The 16,961-nt window shown below is 41.5% G+C and overlaps 1 protein-coding gene across 2 annotated transcripts in view; it reads left to right on the forward strand.

Annotated features, from left to right (window-relative positions):
* SYNPR (synaptoporin) overlaps positions 1–16,961 on the forward strand; it is a 288,928-nt gene that overhangs the window by 268,621 nt on the left and 3,346 nt on the right. For both annotated transcript variants that reach the window (XM_060109604.1, XM_060109605.1), the window contains one exon: positions 15,748–15,939. In XM_060109604.1, the coding sequence (XP_059965587.1) occupies positions 15,748–15,939 (192 nt within the window). The remainder of the gene's footprint in view (positions 1–15,747; positions 15,940–16,961) is intronic.

Below are 16,961 nucleotides of genomic sequence, written 5' to 3' on the forward strand. Positions count from 1 at the left end.
CTCGCTCAGTCACCGAGGGGTCCTCCCTGCATGGGAACCAGTTAGAGATTGTAAATAAAAGTAACCTTTCCCGGTGTGGAGGAGGGATAATTTAGGAGGTTGGGATTAGCAGATACACACTACTATATATAAAATAGATAATCAACAAGGACCTACTGTATAGCACAGGGAACTCTGCTCAATATTTTGTAATAACCTATATGGGAAAAGAACCTGAACAAGATGTATGTATATGGATAACTGAATCACTTTGCTCTACACCTGAAACTAACACAGCATTGTAAATCAACTATACTCCAATATAAAATATTTTTTAAAAAAAAAAAGTAACCTGGGCTTCCCTGGTGGTGCAGTGGTTGAGAGTCCGCCTGCTGATGCAGGGGGCACGGGTTCGTGCCCTGGTCCGGGAGGATCCCACATGCCACAGAGCGGCTAGGCTCGTGACCCATGGCCACTGAGCCTGTGCATCCGGAGCCTGTGCTCCGCAATGGGAGAGGCCACAACAGTGAGAGGCCCGCGTACCGCAAAATAAATAAATAAATAAATAAAATTTTAAAAGTTACCTTTCCCAGATGTGGTTTTCATGGCTCCAAGCTACAGTTGGGGTTTCTGCTGTACTGTGGCTACAGACAGAAGCGCAAGGTTAACCTTGGCTAGGATTGCAGGGGAAAAGCTTTAGAGAAGAGACAATGTTCAAACAGACTCTGTGGTCAGTTTACTCAAAGGAAATTGAATCATCAAGCCCATGGAAACCTGACAGAAGGTCTGGGCCTCCTGCTTTCTGGGTAGGTAAAGTTATCTTCAGCCGCAGGCATTCTTTGTTGGGGGGTCAGGAAGATCTTATGTAGAAACTTGCTAAAGAGTAAGGTAAATGACAAGTTTGGTTTGTGATTTCTCAAAGCCTAGGCTTTGGAAGAAAGATGTTGGGGCTTCAAGTTAACTTCTTATTTTGCTTTTATACTAAACTCTTTTTCAATAAGAACCAATTGTTTATAATTTTTAGGACAGTGATTGTGAAAATAAACACCTACTTTATGATGATCCAGAGTGTCATAATGTCTGAGCAAATATTAGCGACAATAAAGTTATTATCTTTAACTTCAGGTAAAATGACTTCCTTTATTCTGTAGTCCATCTGACACACTACTGCATTAGAGAAATCCCCAACTGAGCCTGTAATGCACTGCCTCTTCCTACACTAGATTAAAAAGATTCTCCTTGACACAAAATCAACAGAGGCCATCACCCTTGTATAGATTTAGAGATTTCACAACTTTGTACATCAGTTTGATATCAGGTGGACCTTTCAGAATAAAATGTTACTGGTAGTCGATATACTCTATTCCAGTTGGCTTTCTGTGAGTACGTGAAACAAACACCAGATGGTAATTTGTATAAAGATAAGGGAATCGGTGCTAATTTTGGAAAGTTCTTGGCCATTTCTCTCACCCAGAGTTAGGAAGGGAATTCTCAGTTGGAATGACTTTCCAGGTTTCGAACAGCACCTGTCTGATTTTCTTAAAACTGTGCTATCATTCTGCTTAACAGTATGTCAGGCCAGACCACAGTATCCCATGCATAGAAAACATGTTAGCTAAGTCTTCTTCCCAATCATCAGTAAACATATTGACCAGGACAGAGGTGTGCCTCAGAAACCTGTGACCCATTTGCACATTCACTCTGCCCCTAACCAATACCGTTTTTTAGAGAGTCAAACTGGATGAACTGGTTTTTAATTTCTGGTCTAAACTGCCAGGTGGCAAATCTCACCGAAAAGGCTCACTGGTGGGGAGAACTAAACATAAGGTGTAGTGATGCAAAGACTGGGTAAATCCAGGCCTGTTGGCAATGTGTAAGACAGATGGCTATGCAAATAGGATTCTCACACTCAGTTGTAAGGTAAACTGTGAACCAGGCAGCAGCAGGTGGCTGGGTAAACGCAATGCTTAAATGCTGTCTGGATGTTTACATTTAGCTCTCAGAAACTGAAATCATCCTAATTGAATTCAACAAACAGTTATTGGGAAATCGTTATGTGCAAAACATTGTGCTAGGTTCTGAGAAAGCTGAAATATAGAGTCCTAGCTTTAGAGTTCTTTGATTCACTCTGCCAAGGGCTATAATAAGGGGAAAGAAAATGAGGGGAAAGCAATGAGGAAGAAAGAACGAACAAGGGATTGATTTCAACTGGAAAAACTTGGGAAGTTTTTTTTGAGGAGCAGGTCAAAGAGGGGAACATAGGTTGGCTTCCATGGGTAAATAGGGTGGGAAGCTTCCTCTATGAGGAGAGAAGTAGAGTGAGGGGCCAGACCGAAGAGAGCAGAAAGGAGTGTGTATGTGTGAGTGTAGGTATGTGTGAGTGAGGGTGAGTGTATGTAAAAGTGGGGGATTAGTATGACCTGAGGTTATTAGAGGTGGGATGAGCGTAATTGTGGAGCACAGATTTACCTTCTATAAAAGATCTCTGACCCTTCTTCCTCCCCCGCCCCCCCAAAAATACTCCCAAGGCACGATGAATTCTAATACACTTATCTATACAATTGGAAGTTTTCAGCTAGAGAAGGATATTAGCAAACCTGTCTTTTTTTTAAAGTTTATATTAACAATTAAATAACATGCTGGTACTAGAGATGGGGGGCTGAAGAGCAGACAATTTCAGTAGTCTAAAGAGGAATCAGAAAGAGCCGAAACATAACATCATCTCTTTCTTGAGCAACTTTTCTTGAGCACCAGGCAGGAAACCAAGGGCTTCACATGCATGACTCGTTTAAAGCTCACAGAAACCCTTTGAGCTAAATGTTTTAATTCCCATTTCAAGAGAGGTCCAGGGTCAGTAATATGGCTGGTGAATGTCTGAGCCAGGAGTGAAACCAGATCTGTCTAATCCAGGGCCTGGACTGGCAGTCACCACCCGACACTATCCCACAGGAAGGCAGGGATAGGAAGGAGATTAAGAAGGCTTCCCCGTGGATTTCCCTGGTGGCGCAGTGGTTGAGAATCCACCTGCTGATGCAGAGGACACGGGTTCGTGCCCCAGTCCGGGAGGATCCCACATGCCGCAGAGCGGCTGGGCCCGTGAGCCATGCCCGCTGAGTCTGCGTGTCTGGAGCCTGTGCTCCGCAACGGGAGAGGCCACAACAGTGAGAGGCCCGCATATCGGAAGAAAAAAAAAAAAAAAGAAGAAGAAGACTTCCCTTCCCTGTGTGACATGAGAGTTTGCCTTCAGCCAAGCTGATACCTGTAGATGGAGAAGTAGGTTCAGGAAAGAGACGGACTTCTTTTTCCAACAAATTAAATTGAAGGAGTGTAGGACATCCATATGCGGCTAGTAGCAAAGAAAGGGGATGCAGATCTGAAATTCAGAGGAGGTCATGACTGTGGATGAGAGTGTGGAGAGAGGGGAGTGAAAAGAGAAGTTATGACCTTACAAACTCCCATATTTTAGGGATAAACAAGAAAAGGGCTCTCAAAGAGAACTCTTAAGAACTTAAGGTAATAGAACTGACCATCAGAAGGCCTCCCGTCTGAAAGATTTTAAAATGAATAAATGAGAGGTTTTCCTGAATCATCCCTATTCAAAGAGAACATTTAGAAATATGGTAGTACTTTTTTTTTTTTTTTTTTGCGGTATGCGGGCCTCTCACTGTTGTGGCCTCCCCCATTGCGGAGCACAGGCTCCAGACACGCAGGCTCAGTGGCCATGGCTCACGGGCCCAGCCACTCCGCGGCACATGGGATCCTCCCGGACCGGGGCACAAACCCGTGTCCCCTGCATCGGCAGGCGGACTCTCAACCACTGCGCCACCAGGGAAGCCCTGTCACTGCTTTTTGACAATGTGACCATAATCTCCTACTTCTCCTCCTCATCCTTCACCAGATCCAGTTTCCCTGGAGCAATACATGTACATTTGTTACCACATCCTTATAAAGGGTCTCTGACCCTAAAAAGGTAAAGAACCACTGTTCATTTAAAGTGAATTACTCCAAGCTTTCATTTTTCTAGATTGATAAACCCACCAGGCTCTCTCCCATCTCAGAGCCCTTGTGCGTGCTCTCTTCTCTCTGCCTGAAAAGTTCTACCCAGATGTCCACGTGGCTGGTTCCCTTATTTTCTACAGGTCTTACTCAAAACCTCCCTTCTTAATAAGGTTTCCCTGGCCACCCAAGCTAGAATTTCAGCATCCACGTCCCCATCACAGCCCTTCGGTTCCTTCTTCCCTGCATTATTTTTTCTCCATAACACCACTATTCAAACCACTACATACTTCACTTATTTACCTTGTTCGTTGTCTCCTCCACAAGAAAGTACACTCTACAAGGCAGGGATTTTTGTCTGCTTTTGTCCACTCCTGTATTTCTAGGGTCTAGGAGCCCACCTGACACATGGTGGAAAAGTAAATGAATGATCAATGATGTTTACTGATTTTTTGTTTCTTTTGGTGTTTTTTTTTATTGTCCTGGATTATCTAGATAATTTTTCTAGTTCTCACTTGAAGTGAATACGTAATTTCAAATTCTTTTTGAGGTTGGTTCCTTGTATTAAGCTACAAAAACAAACAAACAGAATACTTGATGTCTATCATTTTAAGGAAGAACACTCTGGTATTTCTCTTTAGTTTTGAATGCCAAGCATGGCAGGGGTGGGGTGGATTAGCGGACTGTTCCATTTAAAATTATGAAAAATGAATTAGGAATTTTCATTTGCAAGGTCTTCCCATTCATTAAATTCATAAATAGCTATTATATGACCCAATGGAGGTAGGTGCTCACAAATAACTGAGGTGAAATTAGCCTTTGCATCCATTTTGTATTTAGAAACAAAGAAGTTGGTGAATGCTAGAAAAAGAAAGCTCTCTATTTCACTACTTTTTTATGAGTAAAGTTAATCACAACCTCTTTAGGACAGACTCACCGTTGTGAGAAAGTTTGCTTTGCTTGTGGAAAATATGTGTACTGATAAAACGCAGGTGGTTTAGCAAACACAACAGTATCTGTGGGAAAGATTGCATTTTTTTTCCCAAATTCATGGAATTAAGTGCCTTGGGGTAACTGAAACTGTGACTCAGAAAAATACTTTAATAACTATTCTTTGCTCATAGCAATACAAATCCTAAATCAGGCATAGCCTGTGGAGAGTTAAAAGGCAGTGTCGCTCTCAGAATAAGTAGAAAGAAATACCCACAAAAGCCAGGCGCACAGTGCAGTACAGGTGCCTCAGAGGGAGGAGTTCAGCTGGGCAACTGCTGCTGAGCATCCAAGAAGCTGAAGCCAATGTCAGTCTTTTCATTAAAGTGATGTCAAAACTAGTTAGATTTAGTTAACACTCAGCCAGTCTCTGGCCCTGAAAGCCAATGGGTGGCTCTCATTCTAGTCAAGTGGGTTGGCAACCAGCATCTACAGTCTCACTTCCAGAAAGGCTGCACCTCTGCCACCAATGATCTGCTCTGGGAACTCGTTCTTGAGAAGTATGTCTCCTCGTTAAACAATTCTGCCCTGTGTCTAGTTCACCTGGAAGGAATAATGCTAACAGTCAATATTTGTTGAGTAGTTAATGAAAGTCAGGCATCCTGTAATGAGCGTTTCGTGTGTGACATCTCAATTAATCCTCAGAAAGTTTTTGGAGGTAGGTATTGTCCCACCATTTTACAGATGGGAAAACTGAGATTGAGAGGGTTCGGGGATCTTGGCTAAAGTCACACAGTGGATCAGCCATGAAGAATCCAGCACTGACTTCAAAACTATAGCAATTAATCCCTATGCCCTCCTGACCCTCTAAAGAATGAAAACTAAGGAGATGGGAAAATGGTAAAGAAGTGACCTCCAAGGGGTGTGTTTCTACCACTGTCCTGAATATGGTCAGAAAAGCAACATACTAAACCAGAAACAAGACTCATCCAGTCTCAGTTCCAAATTGACAGTTCACAAAGTACTTCAAGGGAGCCCTAGGTTGGGAACCATTGTTTTGAAACCTTTGGGTAAGGTAGGGGCAGGGAGTTGTCACTAAAACAAAACCAAACAAACAAAAAGACCTGATGGCCATTCCAAGCCCACAACATAGCAGAGTGCACTGTATGTGCATCTGACATAGGATCATTCAATGATCAATTCAAAAACAAAAAAAGGCAAAAACTAACAAAACGTGCCCACATATAAGAAAGATATATAGAAACATAAAACATTTCCAACTTGTAGGCACTTGGTCTTCCATCCAACCAAAAAGCATCAACACAGCAATATGGTCCATCTCAGTGGGAGCATCTCCCTCAACGGAAGCAATTCCAGGGCTCAGAGCTCCGTATGTTTCATACATGGCCTCCAAACACAAGCCCACAACCTTATTCATACACAACAGCTAGGACAGCCCTCAGTGTGGGAGACTTGAAAGGTTTATCAAAGATTATTTCCACTCTTGGTGATTTTTCTCATTACAAAAAAATCTTAGACTCCATCTCGAATTGTGCATGATTCAACTCATATTTCCAACACATTTTAAAAGGTTATTATTATTGCAAGTGTGGATTTCTTTTTACCTTAAACTACACACAGTTACTTTAACAGGTACCATAATTTAGCTTTCAGATTCTCTCCAAATCATCAAAACAAGGTACCTGCAAAATGTTTATTTCCCAGGTGTTTTCCGCTAGTTTCAATACTGTTTGCCACGGGTGCATAAATGGAATGAGGGTGGTTCCTGAAATCTGGAACCAGGGTGTTATATACTTACTTCCAGAACAGGGTGCAGCTTTCTTTGTGCTCCAAAATAAAAACTCACTTTCTATTTGGCTTCATTTTTGTAATAGTGGAAAAGATTTTTTCTTTTTAAGAAAAGAATATTATGAGCGGCACTTAGCAGGGACAGCTCTGCAAACTGGTGTGAGATTATTACATCTTCAACTAATTTCTGCAAATTTGTGTGGAATCAGGGTCCTCTTTGTGACTAAGAATATCTTATGTAGAACCTTCACTTTTTTAACAGCTCATTTCTTCCTCTCATCAACAGGATACAATATGGTATATAATGAGACCTCATTATAGCAGATTTTAATATACCATAGGTCACATTGTGTCCCCATAACATAACTTCTCGACACCAGATTCTAATAATATGCAGTTTTAGCTAAGTGCCTATTATTGGACTTTCGTATGATAATGTTAGTCCTAATCCCCTGATACTCAGCTCCACAGGTTTCATTAAGCCATCAGTTTGGGAAGCCAAAAGGAAAAAAAGGAAAAAAGAGCATACGTGTTTCTTCTTTATTTGTATAACAGATTTTAACTCTCTCTGCTTATATCTATCAAAAATAATACTGGACTAGGTGTGGCAGTAGGTATAAAAATATATTTGACACAGTTTCAATAAGACATAATCTTAGCAAAGCCATAATGGTTGAGGGCCCAGGCTCTGGAGTCAAACTGTGTATACGTCCTGGGTGACCCTGCTTGCTGGGTGACCTTGGGCAATTTCTTTCAACTCACTGTACCTCTATATTCTCAGTTGTTCATTGATGGTAATAATAGTACCTACCTTATCACTGAGAATTAAATGAGGTTAACACTCAGCACAGTGCCTGGTGGATAGAAATTACTCAGTAAATGCTGGAAGAGAGAAAATAAGAAGAAAGTAATCTTAAAATTGAAGTGGGAAAACAAGACCTACCTATATGAAAGTGAGGCAAGGTGGCGATGTGTGCAAAATAGAGGGAAAGCCCTTGAGAGCAGGAGTGGAGAGCAGTGGATTCTGGTGTGGACTGGGCCGCTTTTAGGGAGGAAGTTTCCACATAGACTAGGGCCCTGCTTCTCAAAGTTGGTCCCTGGATCAGCAGCCCTGGCATCACTTGGAAGCTTGTTAGAGGTACAGACTCTCAGACCTACGCCAGACCTACTGAACCAGAATCAGAATCCACGTCTCAACAAGATACCCAGGTGATCCGTGGCACCTAAAGTGGAGAAGCGCTGCTCTTGGACACACCTTGCTTCTCAGAGCTTTCAGGCCTGCCATTCTCTCTTATCACGCACATTGGCACTTAGAAAAGAATAGCATTGGGGAAAAGGAAGCTATCCTCCCCAAAACTCCCACTGCAAAAAAAACTGTGAGTGTTACATTCTAACAGTTATATGTTGGGAATATGATAGAACTGACAAAAATAAGTGGAATCAACTAAATAAAGCAAGAAACATAAGTTAGGATTCCATTAATATTTATGCCTCGACAGGGTATAAATCACAAATATTTATTTCATCCAGACTGAAAACGAAAACCAAGAAAACATATGATGACTCTTTGGGGGAGTGGTTGGGCAGAAGTCCCTGGTCCCCTCAGGCTTACAAAAGACGGATTCCTGCAGAAGGCAATGACATTTCAATTCCTCGCATCTGCCTGTTCATTCTCCTCAAACACACACCAAACAACAACACCGTGTTTCCATGAGTTACACTATGCACGCAGCACACATTACAGACAGACACACACTCAGATTCATCCACACCTTGCCACTTTTTCATGTTTGCCTTCCTTCTGTCCTTAGGCACCTGCTCAAATTTTGCCTGCCACAGACACAGAATCTTCCATCTGGAATAGACTTATGAGAAATAGGCTAAGAACAGAAGGAAGAACTGATGATGAAAATAATAATACCTATCATTTATTGGGTACCTAGTTGTGCAAGGTATTGTCCCACAGATTAGCCATACGTTTTTCATTCCCGCAGTAACTCTCTAAGACAGGCCATTAACTGTCTACTATTTCAGTTAAGGAAATAAGGACCCACAAGGTCAAATAAGCTACCAAAGGCTACGCAACTGAGAACCAGCATAACTGAGACTCGAACCCAGGTCTGTCTTCTCCCCAACTGGCAGAGTGAAGCCAGCATCGATGAATCCAATAACCATCCTCTCGAGAAATGGCTTCTAATTTGTAATTCAAATGTAGTATTTTCCCTCGTTTTCACTTTGTATGATGAGCGGGGAAGTGGCGAAGGAATTTTCTTAAGTCAGGCTGAATTTAAGCTGTGGATGGTGAAGTGCAGGATAATTTCCTCGTTGGTATTTTAGAAGTTCTTCGTTTTAACCATCTGTTGCAGGCTGACAGATGGGTTGATATATGACAGAATAATGGGTCTTCAATTCTAGGAAGGCAGAAGGAATGCTTGAAAAATAGCAGCTCTTTTCATGAACCTAACTGTGCTAACACCGCTTGCTCACTTGCAAAAAAAAAAAAAGTCGGTGGGAGGGAAGTGTGAAATATAATCATAATCATTCCCCTAAACAGAAAGTTTCTCACAATTGCCGAAGGTCAAATCCAGTAAAATATGCCTATTCTAAAATTATACTAAAGTTTTCAAAGCCTGAAAGGGTATACGGGGGGATAGATATAAAGAAAAATAATAAAAACAAACCCCCCAAACCCTTCTTCCATCCCTTTCTTCCAGTCATGTAATTTTTTATAGGCAGCCAGTGTTAGGAGTTTCTTATATCTTTGAAATAATTTACAAAACGTGAGATTTTTGAAATTCAAATGATTTCCACTCTGGGTGACTGCCAAATGTGAAGTCTCTACCCTTTCTTCTTGCATTCAATGGGTATAGATGAGAAGTCACACCAGACGTTTGGCTAGGCACAGGGACACAGGTGTCTAAGACGGTTTCATCCCCAAGGAACTTACATTCCAGTGAATGAGGTCAACATATGAACAGAATTTAAATAGCACATACTGTGTGCCTTCTGAGAATGTAGCAGTGACCAACGTATCCCAGGCAGAACTTCTTCTTCAAATGGCCTTTCGTGTCTTAACACAATTATCCCAGTTCTTTTCTATCATGTATTGTAACCGGATGATATATTCACACACACACGCACACACACACGGACAGGCACACTCCTGGTCGTTGCCAAATAGGTTTGAAGCTCTATCCACAAAGAACCACTGACTCGAACTTTAGACTGTATTAAGAAAATACAAAGTTTTGGCCATATGAATTTAACCTCAGCAGAGTGAATCTGTTTTTGAAAGAACATCAGAATACAGAGTGGAGAGGGGGGAAAGCAAGTCATTACAGCTGAATTCATTGTCAAATATCACTGACCATGACATAATCAGGCCATGTCTCTTGAAGGTTACAGCATCTTTACCACCTTCATAAATGCAACAATGAAAATACTCCAGTCTCCATGATTAACATTTGTATTTAATTTTAATCCTCACACCAATCCTGTAAGGTAGGCACTCCTATGCCATGTTACAGATGTCAACCCTGAAGCCCAGAGAATTTCTAAGTCTGTGTATTATTTCCAGCCATGCATATCAATTCTTCCATGTCCTATCTGGAGATATCAGTAAGTGTAGAATAGTAAGTTAATAATAGGATTATGTTTTCAAAGGAGTATTTGACAGCCTGGATTTATCTCCTTAGCAGTTCCTTCCCACTCTAATATTATGTAATTCCAGAGAAGCATTTTTTTTTTCAGTTTCAGGGAAGGTGACAGCAAGAGAGCACAGAGCAGGGTTCAAAAAGGAGCTGACTTGTTTCGGAAGGTGGCCCCTAAAAGGTCTGCTAGCATTTTCTGAGTCACAATTTCTCAGTGTAGCTTACTTGAAATGATTTCCTATAAAACGTATCCATTCTTAAATATAGGTTGGCGGTGGGGCAACTTAAATTTTTAGACAGTTTAAGAAATTACTTTGGGTTGCCTGATATTTTAACTCTCCATGTCTCTACTGTTTGCCATTGTATGGAGGAAAAAAAGTAGTTGTGTGTCATCTGTTTTTTTAAACGTGTGTGTGTGCTATCACATATATATGACTCCCAAGTCATATCTGTCTGTCTACCTATCTATCTGTTCACACATTGAAAGAACATTGTAGTCCAAGGTACGTGTGAGTGATGAAGTTCAAATCGGGCTGCTTTTGACTTCAGGCCTCCCACCATGTCTCCTATATACTACATTTCCTCCAGATGTTTCATCTATATGCCGCCTGACATCTGGCGTTTTCTAGATATGTTTACTATGCCCAGATGTTTCACGTTAAGTAGACAAAGCTGGTTAATTGTTTAAACCTTAGTATTTTCATCTAGTTGCTTCAATGGCAGGCCCAAAAATATTTTAGAAATGCTAAATAATACATAAAAATAAAAAAGGTTGATAAGATGCTCAATAAGCATCTCTAAATCTCCAGACTTATCCTTGACTAACTCTACAAGTATGATTTTTCCCAATTATTTTTAAGACATCTAAACTGGTTTCAGCAGTTGCCTCACCTCTGGTCTAAGACTTGGGCATCTTACTTGTTTCTGTACTTACTGGTAGATGTGTCAAAACCTGTATCCAACTATTTGGAAAGAGTGTCATTTTCTACATAAGCTAGCAACTCACCTGGAAACAGTAGCATCCCTGGTTGTTTCCCTAGGCTTACAAACCTGTAGAGTACAAGGGTCCAGAAAGGCAGGAATACTCTTCTGCCAACATTTAGGTATATAAGCAGATCCATCCTAGATCTTTTTACCCCTGGGTCTCACTCTGTTCATTGCTTGGCTTTCTTAGAGGGAGAGAATTACAGGTAAGCAAGTGCAGAAAGCTGATAGCCTCAGCAGACATGTGGGCCACCAAAATTCCCAATAAACAAGCTTCCCCGCCTCCCACTCAAACTTCCCTCTTGGTCCTGACCAATGTCAACATGCATCCTTCTTGGGCATGGATTAAGCAGGTAGTAAAGAGAAGCCCAAAGCTCCCTCTACACAACAATTCATAGGCCTTCCAGATAAGTCATTTTGTAGTGTGTTTATTATTCAGCATTCAACTGGGTATAATTGTCTTCGCCCTCATGCAGTTATTGTGAAGATCAAATGATCTTCTGCCATAGTGTGTTAAAAACTAGACATTCTCTAGAAGTCAAATGTCACTTTTATTAGTGTTCCAAATGAAATAATGAAATAAATCTGTGAGTGGACCCAGAAAGTTATCCCATCCAGCCACTGCTTAGCGATACTCTCTTCGAAAAACCCAAAGCTCTTCTGTGAGCTGAGCTTCTATCTTGCTGTTTGATTTCTGTGTTTCCTGATTCACAGCTTCATTCTGGTATTCCTGAAAGCTGACTTAGCAAAGTGAAAGCAGCTACACTGAGGGTGAGGGTGAGCTCATGATACGGCACAGTTGTCAAGCCAGGCACTAGTTATAAGGAAAGTATTTGACCCGTCTGTGTTTGAGTTTCCTCCTAAGAAAAGCAGGGCTAACCTCAGTACCTCGCTGTAAGGCTAATGATGTCTGTAAGTGGTTAGCAGAGTGCCTGGCATATAGGAAGCACTCTAAATGTGACAGCACATTTAATGTGACAGCAGCTGTTTCCTAAGACAGCCACTAGTTTGGGACAGCTTTTGATGGACGCTCTGCCTTGTCCACCATGTTCTATGTCCAAGAGGTGACTTGCATGGATCACATGGGGTTCTAATTGGGTTTGGCCAATTGGAAGGAAACCCTGGGTTAAATCCATTTCACCTGCCTTCCTTAATCAAGGTTGTTTTAAGACTTGCCTGTCCTCCAGGCAGAAGGAACTTGGAGTCAGCTGTGTCTAGTTCCAGATGAGCTGGTCAAGAGAGGTTGGGGAACCAACAACCCTTCAACTGGGCATGCGCCAGTGTCCTCTAGGTGACCTTTTGATGTCAGAGGGTTGAAAACGCCACGTGCAGAGGTCTGTAGCCTCGTTACTCCTGGGCAGAATGAGGATTCCTGCACCTTCTTCCAGTCACCTTTCCCCACGCCCCGCACGCCTCTGCCCGCCCTGCTGCTTTGTTCCTCATCCCATAAATACCCCACCACCCACCAGCCCCTCGCCTTCTGGGGGGTGCATGTGAGATTTGTTCTTCCATTCCTGCGCTTGGCTCTGTCACGGAAAAAAATCTTTTCTTTGCTGCAGTCCTAGGCCTGTCGGGGTTTTGGGTTGCTGAGCATTGGGCAAAATGAACCTGGTTTGGTAGATTAAAGAATGGGAGGAAAGTAGGGTCAGGGCTTTGCTCCCACATCTCTCCCTGAATGTAGCTTCAAACTTAGGCTTAGCAAAAGACCAAAAAAAAGTTGAGGCTAATTTATACTCTAGCTAGAATTTTGACATAGTTGCCAAATTGTCACACTTTGCTCAGGTATAGAAAACTTGGCTTGAGGCCGCTTTCTGAAACCTTTGATGCTAAAACTCTCAATTCTAATGACATTTATTATTTGGTCTAATTATAAATCTGGGTGCTGCTGTAAGGACAAACAGGGCCACCTGCAGTTCTGTCTGGGCGAGCCATTGATATGATCAATCAGTGCCTTGATCACATTGCCATGCTGTTTTTATTTGGTCTAATTATAAAATATGTTTTAAAATATACAAGTTTGTATAATACAAAAGTCATCTTTCATCCTACCATTACCACCTGATAAACTCCTATACAGAAATTTATAGAATCCAGTTGGGACCATTTTGTACACTCATTTATTCTTTCATGTATTTTCTCAACAAATGCTGCTCGCACCTCTTCTGCCAATACCCAACAATAAGCAAAAGAGACAAAGGCCCTGCCCTCATGGAGCTGACATCTTACTGGGGGAAAGAGGCAAACATACACATTTTCACTCCTCACCACCATCCAATGAGACAGATACTGTTATTATCCCAGTTGACAGAGGGTTAAATTGAGGCTTCAAGTATTAATAGTTTAGCAAAGTGCCTAAGGACACAGCTAGTAAGCAGCAAAGTCAGGGTTCAACCCCAGGCCTATAGATGACAGACTGAGCTTTTAACTCCTATGAGATACCTTAGTACAGTATACCATCCCTCTGTATAAAATGGTACTAGGTGGGGAAAGGGTTGCATTAGCTCCCCAAAATAATATATTTACTCCAAGGACATGGATCCTGACTTCAGCCATAAAGTTTGTTTATGCAAAGCGATTCATTTCTATTGTGTCATATTTAACTTAAGCAGGACCTCAATCTTTTTAACTTTCTTAATGTACTTGTTTTAAATAAAGACATGAATGTTCCTTAAAGCAGACATGAAAAGCAGTATAGAATAGTCAAGCTCACTGGTCCTGGAAGCAGACGGCCAGGCTTAGAATCCTGCCCCCCCCCCACTTACTAACTCATGACTCTGAGAATCTTTTTTAACCTCTTCGTGCCTCAGTTTCCTCAACTGTAAAATGGGGACAGGATTCGCATCTATTTCATAGTGCTGTTGTTAGGATTAAATGAATTAATACATGTAAACTTGGAATAATACTTCACATAATAAGTGCTCAGTAAAAGTTATTACTATTGTGATTTTAATAAGTCTATTTTCTAGAAATATAAATACAGTATCACAAAACTTTCTTTTATTTGTTTCTCAACATGGTTCCAATGCTATGGGGTCTTGGAATTTTTCAAAAGACAAACCAGGGAGAAAATGTTTTCAAATGAAGCAACTGACAAAGGATTAATCTCCAAAATTTATAAGCAGCTCATGCAGCTCAATAGCAAAAAAAACAAACAACCCAATCCAAAAATGGGCAGAAGACCTAAATAGACATTTCCCCAAAGAAGATACACAGACTGCCAACAAACACATGAAAGAATGCTCAACATCATTAATCATTAGAGAAATGCAAATCAAAACTACAATGAGATATCATCTTACACCAGTCAGAATGGCCATCATCAAAAAATCTAGAGGGCTTCCCTGATGGCGCAGTGTTTGAGAGTCCGCCTGCCGATGCAGGGGACACGGGTTCGTGCCCCGGTCCGGGAGGATCCCACATGCCGCGGAGTGGCTGGGCCCGTGAGCCATGGCCACTGAGCCTGCGCGTCCGGAGCCTGTGCTCCGCAACGGGAGAGGCCACAACAGTGAGAGGCCCGCGTACCGAAAAAAAAAAGAAAAATCTAGAAACAGTAAATGCTGGAGAGGGCGTGGAGAAAAGGGAACACTCTCGCACTGCTGGTGGGAATGTGAATTGGTACAGCCACTATGGAGAACGGTATGGAGATTCCTTAAAAAACTACAAATAGAACTACCATATGACCCAGCAATCCCACTACTAGGCATATACCCTGAGAAAACCATAATTCAAAAAGAGACATGTACCAAAATGCTCATTGCAGCTCTATTCACAATAGCCCGGAGATGGAAACAACCTAAGTGTCCATCATCGGATGAAGAAGATGTGGCACATATATACAATGGAATATTACTCAGCCATAAAAAGAAATGAAATTGAGCTATTTGTAATGAGGTGGATGGACCTAGAGTCTGTCATACAGAGTGAAGTAAGTCAGAAAGGGAAAGACAGATACTGTATGCTAACACATATATATGGAATTTAAGAAAAAAAATGTCATGAAGAACCTAGGGGTAAAACAGGAATAAAGACACAGACCTACTTGAGAATGGACTTGAGGATATGGGGAGGGGGAAGGGTAAGCTGTGACAAAGCGAGAGAGTGGCATGGACATATATACACTACCAAACGTAAGGTAGATAGATGGTGGGAAGCAGCCGCATAGCACAGGGAGATCAGCTCTGTGCTTTGTGACTGCCTGGAGGGCTGGGATAGGGAGGGTGGGAGGGAGGGAGACACAAGAGGGAGGGGATATGGGAACAGATGTATATGTATAACTGATTCACTTTGTTATAAAGCAGAAACTAATAAAAAAAAAGGCAAACCAAAGAGTTGTATAAACGAATCAATTTGTTTCTAGAACTCACTTTTCTCTTCCTGTTTTATCTTTCTGTCTCTGTAGGACTTCATCGTCACTGTAGTCTTTTCTTTCTTGTGGTTGGTGGGTTCATCAGCTTGGGCAAAAGGGCTGTCTGATGTCAAGGTTGCTACGGATCCCAAAGAAGTATTGTTACTGATGTCAGCTTGCAAACAGCCGTCCAACAAATGCATGGCTGTCCACAGCCCTGTGATGTCCAGCCTAAACACTTCTGTGGTATGTTTCCCTCTATGCTTTACCTTCCAGATCTTTGTTTGCCAGTCACAGGAATCAGAAAAACATCTCAGGAGTCTTCTGGGGAATTTTTGCCTCTGAAATGAGTCCAGTCTAAAAGGTGATAGTTCACTCCACAGGCAAGATGATCCTTTGGCCTTCCAGTTTTCTACCCATAGACTTTAATGCTGCCAATTAAAGAGTTCTTAATAAGAGCCCAGCAGGTACTGGCAGCTGTTGCTTGGATGACAGTCAAGTCAGAATTCTAAGCCAGAAGCAGATATAAAATCTAAACTTTAAGTCTGAAGTCTGCCGGAAGTTACAAGGAATATTTGATGGCATAGAGGTTTCCTGGGAAGAAAACACTGTTCCAGCCACACATAGTCAGAATACACCCAGTTGATTGTCTAGAGAAAAATACGCAGACCCAGTAGGGTACAGACAGAAATGCAAAGTATAAAAAATACCTATAATAGTATGGTAATTTTTTTAATCTTCTCCATGCTTCTGGTTTAGTTGCTTGATAACTTTGGAAAATCCGAACTGTATTAGTTGAACAGTCAAATATTATCATCAAGTGTATGGCTCTTACAGGGAGACAGAACACCTGACAGATAGCAAGGCCACTAAATTGGATTCTTATTTTATGAGTCTAAGAACTTGTGTTACTCCAAAGAAAGAAACTGTATCTGAGAAACAGAAGCTATAGTAGCAGCAAAAAGCAGTAGTTACCAAATAATAGAGGGCTCAGTGTTTGATAAAGGAGTGTTTGATAAAGGATCAACATTCTTTAGCCACCCTTAAAAATTAATTATCTTTGCTTCAAGGTTAACTTATGTTTCTACAACTTTCTGGAATTTAATCTGAGAAGGCATTTAAGAAGGGGGAAAGGGTGGCTAATCAGCTGCTGGTGATTTGACTGTGAATCTTGCCTTAGTAATAAAATAGTAAACATTGAAATAAACTATATATTAGGGTGTCACAGTAATTTTTATTTACTTCTGGCCACAGCTATAGATGAATAC

This window comes from Mesoplodon densirostris, chromosome 10 (assembly GCF_025265405.1).
Source record: "Mesoplodon densirostris isolate mMesDen1 chromosome 10, mMesDen1 primary haplotype, whole genome shotgun sequence".
Lineage (NCBI taxonomy): Eukaryota > Metazoa > Chordata > Mammalia > Artiodactyla > Ziphiidae > Mesoplodon > Mesoplodon densirostris.